This window comes from Chlamydotis macqueenii, chromosome 5 (genome assembly GCF_036417535.1).
Source record: "Chlamydotis macqueenii isolate bChlMac1 chromosome 5, bChlMac1.mat, whole genome shotgun sequence".
NCBI classification, from domain to species: Eukaryota; Metazoa; Chordata; class Aves; order Otidiformes; family Otididae; genus Chlamydotis; species Chlamydotis macqueenii.
In genome coordinates, this window is record NC_141560.1 from 71,146,501 (window position 1) to 71,154,271 (window position 7,771).

Here is a 7,771-nt window from a genome sequence, read left to right on the forward strand (position 1 = left end):
AATATACAGAGCTCTAACAGATGATCTTGAGTTGTATCCACATGTTCACTGTCAGCTCTAATTAACCAACTGCTGAGTTATTTAACAGCTGCTTGGAAGACTTAGTTACTTAATTTTGGAAGCGTAGCCCTTCAATAACGTCAGGGGTAGTTGTAGCTTACGCCTGTGTTGCAATTGCAGTGGCATTTTTCAGCTTCAGTCAGTGCCATGCTCTTGCTCTTCCCTTGCTTTGGACTCTTACGCAAGTGGTAAACAAAACTGGTATTTATTTCTAAAAATTGATTGTGATACAGTTTCCCCCCCGGCCTGTTAAAAAGCCTTAAAATACTAATCATAATGGCATTCCCCAGGTTTGCCAACCACTCAGTCACTCCTGCTGCCACCTTGGCGACAGAAGGTCGCTGGAAGAGGCTGGAGCCCAGTTGGTTTAGCAGACAGATGTGTCTCAGATAAGAGTACTTATCCCTGCGGAGGGCTTTTGAACCCTGCATCTTCTCTTTAGTCACAATAAGACAGCATGAAAGACAAAACTGCTTTCTTAATCTGTTAGGAACATAGACTTAATTAGGAATTTAATACAAAATTTTAAACATTAAAATACTTTGTCAGATGTTCCCTGCAGCAGTGAAATGAGCACGTTACAAGGAAACTCTCTGTTAATTTGCATGTATTGACAAAAGTGCCACAAAAATTTGAAATTCTATTTTTCCCTTTGCAAATTGATAAAAAAGCACGATACAGAAATCTATCCATACACAGCATAAGACTTTTACAGGTAAGACATTTGTACATCCATTTATAACCTCAGGTGATCCACTCATACAGCCTTGACCACTCAGGAGAATCTTGATTTTTCTACTTTCCGTTTTCAGCACTGAACATTCGCTCCTAGAAAGAGAGAAGTAAACAAACAGCAGCTGAGTAAGAGTTTGAGAACTGTGCTTTAGCAGTGCAGGCTGAAGTCTTTTAAGTAGTTGTCAGTCAACAAAAACAAGTGCTGAGACCAGGTACACTTGCTGTCTATTTTTCCCCCAAAAACACATGTTTGAAAGATGCTCCATAAACTGACCGAAGACTTTCACGTGGCCTGGCTATGCTCAGCATATCTGTTCTTGGTGCCTCCTAGTGCCAAGTACAAGCATGATTTGTTTCCAGCTCACTATCTGAAGATTATTTACATGTCTTGTACCGCTGCTGACAGCTACCGAGTTTAGAATTAGACTTAAGGGACTTTTCACTTTGTGTTGTTATCTTGATCAGCTGCCAGTCTAAACACTGCCTTGGGCCTCAAACAGCAGGTGTGGCTGCGTACATCTGGCACAAATTCTTTCCTGAGATGCAGTGAAGTTTACCAAGTTCACTTAATTTAGGTGGCGGGTTTGCTAGCTGCCTGTGCTCTGTAACGTGTACCGCCTGCATAACAACCTGATTGGACTTGCTTACAGGCTCCTAATCCTCAGCCATAGCACAAGAAACCGTGGGTTAGCTGCGGTACTCGGCGCAACACCAGAGCTGGCAGGAGGCAGCATGATAGAACACCTACCTTTAACATCCTCTCCAGTTTAATTGCGTCTGCCGCAAATTTTCTGATCCCATCGGACAGTTTCTCCACAGCCATTTGGTCTTCGTTATGGTGCCAACGGAATGCCTTCTCATCCAGGTGGATCTTTTCGAGCTCGCATGCCTGAGCTGTGCAAGGGGAATTGAAAGAGAAACAAAATCATATTGTCAGATGATTAGCAAATACCACAGGCTTCCTAAAACAGCCTCAGCATTCTGACAGTCTTCAGCTGTTGGAAGATTTCACACAGTGCTTTCAGTGTGACTTACTACAGGAGCATGCTTTGGGATGCAGGACTGAAAATGCTCCTGATCTGGTGTGGCGTGGGGGAAGCAGCCTAGATAATCAGTTTTTCTTAAAACACAATGTTTGTGTATGCCATTATCTTGTATCTGCTTCTGAATGGTACGGTACTTTCAGGCCTATTACCAAGAATTATGCAACAGTCCTACTGCAGTGAGACATTCTAAGCAAGCTGCTGAACAATTAAGTCTTTGATTTTTTGGCAGTACCTAACAAAAGCTCGATTGATAACATGCCTGCAAGCCAGCTAGCAGCCTGTAAGCAGCAACCCATGACTACAGCTGTGCACAAATCTCATCATCTGAGTTGTAAAGCAGCATTTTAACAAGGTTACAGAATAGTAGGAGTAGCGCAATGGGAACATCATTCAAAACTGTAGTGGCACGGTATCACTAGATCAAATCTTGCATGTAACTAACTTCTAGAGTTTGTGGAGGGAACACGCACCTTTTGGCATGTCTAGAGCTGATTGTACCACTGATACAATATTAACCTGAGATTAAAATTAGGTTTGGCATCTTTGCTAATATTCAGTAAAATTTCATCCCAAGCACGTGAAGTATGAAGTTCCTCCTGCTCTCCCTGTGCTCTCAGGAGAGGGTATACTGCATTTAAGGATGTTCAAAACCCATCATGATTTGGAGTAGTGAACTCGGTGAGGCCCAAGACCCTAAAGAAATGACTGTGTGTCAGCAACTGCAGCAGTACTGTTGGACTGAGGCTACAGCATGTCCTTTAGAGAGGAGTGAAGACTTCTTAACGGAGAATGGAAGCAAGCACCGCAGAGCTGAGTAGAACCACATACTCCTACCACTGAGGAAAGGGAGAGCGAGCAACCCCATGTTGCGCAGAAGCGGACTTACCCTCTTTCACACTGAGCGTGGGAGTTAACTTGACATACTCTTTGCTGAGCTCTGCCAAAAGCTTGGGTGAAATGGTGAGATAGTCACAGCCTGTGAGCGCTCTTATTTCTCCCGTGTTTCGAAACGAAGCACCCATCACGATAGTTTTGTAGCCAAACTTTTTGTAGTAGTTATAGATCTTAGTGACACTCTTCACTCCTAGAAAGGAGAAATCAGCAACTTTCAGAATAATTCATTTGAAGTACAGATGATTATTTAGAACATGTTCAAAACCAACATTTTTTTTTCAGGAGATATATTTATATGAGTAAATGGCAGTTTGAATGAGCAGCTATTGTATTTTTAACAGTATGTTAAGAGGAAAGCTTACCTGGATCCTCTGAAGGCTCATAGGATTTCTTATCTCCGTTTGCAACATACCAATCCAGGATCCGTCCTACGAACGGGGAAATCAGAGTAACTCCAGCTTCGGCACAGGCAACTGCCTGAGCAAAGGAGAACAGCAAGGTCATGTTGCAATGAATCCCGTACTCTGCTTCCAGAACCCTGCAGACACAGGCTGGCTTAAAACAGCAGTTTGCTCACCTACTGTACGTATATTCCAGTAACAAGCTGGTAGGTTAAAACTGCTGAATTTCTTGAGTTACATTAGGAATGTGGTACAGTTTTATAAACTTTGAAGTTTTAAGCTAACAGCAAATGTTTTGTGCTGCCAGACTGCTTTATTTAATGCTGTTCCTTGAACCAAATGCAGACAACCTAGCATGATATTTCAGGAAACTGTTTGTGGCCTGGTCCTTGTATGAACAAACTTTTCCTGCAACAGATTTCCTGGTGCAGTGCTTTCAAAACAATTCTTTAAGTGCAGAATGCGTTTGTCAGGTGCCTGTGAACAGGCAGAAGCATGCGATGAATCAGCGTACTGGGCACAGAAATACTTACTTGCCAGCCTGGATTCCTTCCCACGTTGAAGAGAGCTTTATGAGAATACGGTCTTTACCAATTCCTGCTTCCTTATAAAGGTCAATGAGGCGTCTGGCCCTTTGAATCATTCCTTCCTTATCAAAGGACAACCTTTGAAACAAGAGCAGGACTGCTTAAAACTGACTTTTTTTTTTTTTTTTAATAAATGCTCTCCCCCTGAAGCCCCATTGAAAAACATTGTCCCGTTTTATCAGCATTGATATGCCAATAGCAGATTTTTGTTCTCAGAGATACTTCCTGGATTGTGAGCCATCAAGTAGGTGTGTGACAGCACTGCTGCTCTGATTCACAGGATTGAGAGCTCAAGATAGCTTTCCTTGAGGAAGTCACAGACCAAAGTTTTACTCAGACTTTTCGTAATGAATGCAGAAGCTGAGCACCAGAAGTGAATTGGCAAGGAGCAGGTTAACAGACAAATCCTGTGCAATCCTTGAAGTAATCTGTTAAAACTGATCTCTTGGTAAATGGAGAAGACATCACACAGGAGAGCATAAGCAAAGTTAAGTATACTGGAAGCATGAGGTTTCTCTTGCTTAAGAAACAACAGAGTTATAATCAAGCAAACTAAGGGAAATCCATGCTCTCATTAAATATGAACAATATAAACTCCTGCTAGTCCTGTAACAGGGAGCTGTCTAGTCAAGGACATCTTTCTCCAACTCACATAATGTCTCTTTTTGTATGTACAAATACCCAGGGTAACTCAGAGGAAAAAAGCCAACCTTGCATCTACTTCTGTGGACACACGGCCAGGTATCCTCTTCAGTATTTCAGCTCCAAATAATACAAAAAGTTTGTCACTGGCATTTTTGATCTGCTCGTCTTCTGACCTGAAAACCACAAAACAGCAAAACCATGTCTACGGAGGGGGAAAAAAAAGTGGCTTCACACCTTGCCATGGATTTGAAGATCAAATTTCACAGCCCATTTATCATTAAATTCCAGAGTTCAAGTAGCCACTTCTGCTCTGTGTTTATGTTCTGCCCTCTGCGTTCCCCCAGCACTGTTAGCCTTTGGACACTATTTCCTACAATGCTGTCAACTCGAAAGTCTTTTCCTGACGTGTGAATTTCAAAGCACATCTGAAATGAGCGTAAGAAATTCTTCTTGGAGGGTTGAGGCTTTTTGGGGCAGGAGATACACCCGCAAGTACATGAGGGGAAAACCTCAGTACATTGCTAGTAATACTAAATGCTATTTATATAAATAAGGCATCTTAAATATAGATCTGAGATAAAAAAAACCAACTCTTTACTTACCCGCCAAGTTTCTTCCCATAGGCAACAGCAACATCCACAAGTTCCTGGTAAGCTGGCATCTGAGCAGCAGCGAGTATCAGAGATGGGTTTGTGGTGGCATCCAGGGGCTTGTACTCATCAATTGCTAGGGAAATAAAACCAGCCTGTTTAAAACATAAACCTCATCTGTTAGAAAAGTTGCTAGGGCCTTAACTGCATGTTAAAACTTTTTCAAACAGTTGCAGACCGTTTCTTAGTATCTGTTCGTGTAATTTCCTTGTACTACCAGGCTTCCTTCCTCGCAGAAGGTATTGGAACCTTGGGCTGACTTAAGCCCTGGAGTACACCTGTTTGAGGTGACAGCAGTTGTTTACCAGAGCAGGCTGCCACCATGCATTGTCTGGCCATAATCACAGCTGAGCGGCCGGGCACGCAGAGCCTGACTCAGCAAACCGGCGAGAGAGAGCCTCTGCAGGCCCTTCAGCGATTTCTGCTTACAAGCTGCCTTGTTAACACAGCTGAATGTCCAAAGTAACAGAATATTTATTACCAGCTCATTTTCCTCAGCGTTTCTTACAGGGATGAAAACTCAAGTTAGAGTGTGCAACTTTTTTCAGTCATAGAAGAAAATACATTTTTTTTTCTTTCCATAGCTCCCTCCTAGGCAGTGATCACGATCCTGGAGCAAGTCCACTCCATACGAACAGGCCCTTCAAAACTCACTTCAGTTCACATGGATACTGCTTAAAATAAAGCAGTGCACCAATGAAACTGATTCTGAGCACAAAGAAAGCCTGGCAAAAAAGCGAGCGTATCCTGGTCCTGCTCAGTTAAAAAGTAAAACTGGTGCAGCTACGAAAGAGGCCGTCACTGCTTACTGCAGGTACTCGCTTCAGGAGCAACATCCCTTCCTACGCAGCGCTGTACCGACACGTTTATCTAAACAAAACCGGGAGCTGGTGGTTAGAAACAACCGCACCGGTGTTTAAGCTGATCAGGGAGGGAGTCGGATGTTGGCTGAAGCCTTGTTTGGACTGTAAGAAGGATCCGCAGCGACAACAGGCAGCCAGAGATCAACTGCAAAACCATTTCAAGGAGCTTGTTAAAACTTTCCCGCGGGCAGCGCTCGGCCTCCTTACTGCCACCTGTACGCAAACACTCCCTCGGCCGTCACAGGGATTTTTTTTTCCATTATGCTTTTTTAAACCAGGGTAGGCAGTGTAGTGTTTTAAATCCACGTAATTTCAGCACGCACTGGGCTTTAGCCAGGTGTGTTGTTACTGAAAGGGGCACAAATCTTGACGAGGCTAAAGTTACCCAGTCACTTAGTGTTTCCAGCTTCTCGATGCGACGCCCGATAAAGCTGCATCCGTGCTCCATACCTTTCACGGTAAGGTGGTTGTCCGTCACATCAGACGGACTCCTAAAGGCAAGTCAGGTTCGTGCAGCCTGACGTGGAGTCGGGCAATCCCAGCATTTGCCTGGAGTCAGCGCGAGTACGTAAATCCACGCAGACGGCGTCACGACGCACGCACCTGAGCTGCTGCTACCTCTCTGCAATCTTAAATTTACTGATACAAGACGTTTGACGGTAGAATTGTTTATTCATCACCTATAGGATTAGGTAAGCAGGAGAGAGATTACCGCAGGCCTCTGTGACGGCAGAACTGGATGCAGGCGTTGCTCTACGCAACCCAGAGACGTTCGGGGAGGGATTTTTCAGTTCTGCTGTGCCGAGAAAGCTGCGTGCCTGTGCAGGCGCTCGGGCAGCGACAGCTTCGGAGTAAGTGACTTTGTAATTGAACGCCACCTCCCTTCCTCAGAAAGGAGAGCGCTTCCTCGTTCTCATGCGATACGGAGAGCAAAAGCGCTCTTGTGTCAATTTGCTTTGCTTCACAACTGCTTTGCTTCCAGCGTTTGGAAAAAAAAAAAACAAAACCCCAAAAAACAACACGGCAACAAAACCAACCAAACCCCAAATCTACACTGGTTGTTGGGAAAAAAAAAGCAACTTAAGAACTTTGTTAGCCCCGCAGAGCTTATCTTGCCGAGCCTTACTTATGAGTAACCGTGCGGAGCCGGACACGGAGGTCTGCGCGGGGAAAAATCACGGGAGGGTCTGACGAACGGCCTGCGCCGCGGTCAAACCGACACACCGCCAGCCGCAAAGGCTCGGATCCGAACAACCGAAGGAGAAGCGGTAACCGGCCAGCTCCGCTGGCAGGGTGCCGCGCCTTCGGTCCCACTCGTGACTCCGCGGGGCGAGAGCCGCTTGGCCTGCGGCTACCGGAGCGGCGTTATCAGCGCGCCCAGCCCAGAGGCTACCGGCTGCCTCGACGCCTCCCGCCGGGACTCCCTGACAGCGGATCGCGGGAAAGCCACCGGCACCTCCGAGCTGCCCTTCGCGGAAGCCGGGCTCAGGCACCGGGAGCGGCCGCGGCCGGTAACGCCGGCCTTGCGCAACGCTGTGCCACCGAGCGGCCGCGGGTTCGTGTTCCACCCCCCCGCCGCCGCCAGGGTGGTTCGCTCCCCCTCGAGCGCTCGCCCCTTCGCCCGGGCGCGCCCACTCTCCGCGGGGGGGGGGGGAATGCGGTGACAGGGACCCCCCCCCGCCACCTCTCACCGTTGAAGTCGCCGGTGTCGGCCACCACGGTGGTGTGGTGCTTGAGCTGGTCCAGCACCGACTCCATCTTCTGCCGCTTCACGGGGGACACCGACATAATCCGTGGGGTGAGGGGGGGCCTCACGCCGCCTATAAGGAACCCTGCTTGCCCGGAGGGGAGCCGTCCTGCGCGCACACCCGCCGCTCCGCTCGCTCCCGC

General features: G+C 46.7%; 1 protein-coding gene across 1 annotated transcript; it reads right to left on the reverse strand.

Annotated features, from left to right (window-relative positions):
* Nucleotides 1–650: 650 nt before the first annotated feature.
* Nucleotides 651–7,771, reverse strand: TALDO1 (transaldolase 1). The gene is made up of 8 exons (XM_086749562.1): nucleotides 7,573–7,771; nucleotides 4,971–5,094; nucleotides 4,434–4,541; nucleotides 3,670–3,801; nucleotides 3,098–3,273; nucleotides 2,728–2,925; nucleotides 1,544–1,689; nucleotides 651–888 (listed from the first exon to the last, which is right to left on the reverse strand). The coding sequence occupies exons 1-8, from the start codon at nucleotides 7,667–7,669 to the stop codon at nucleotides 856–858; spliced, it is 1,014 nt and encodes a 337-aa protein (XP_086605688.1). The 5' UTR covers nucleotides 7,670–7,771; the 3' UTR covers nucleotides 651–855.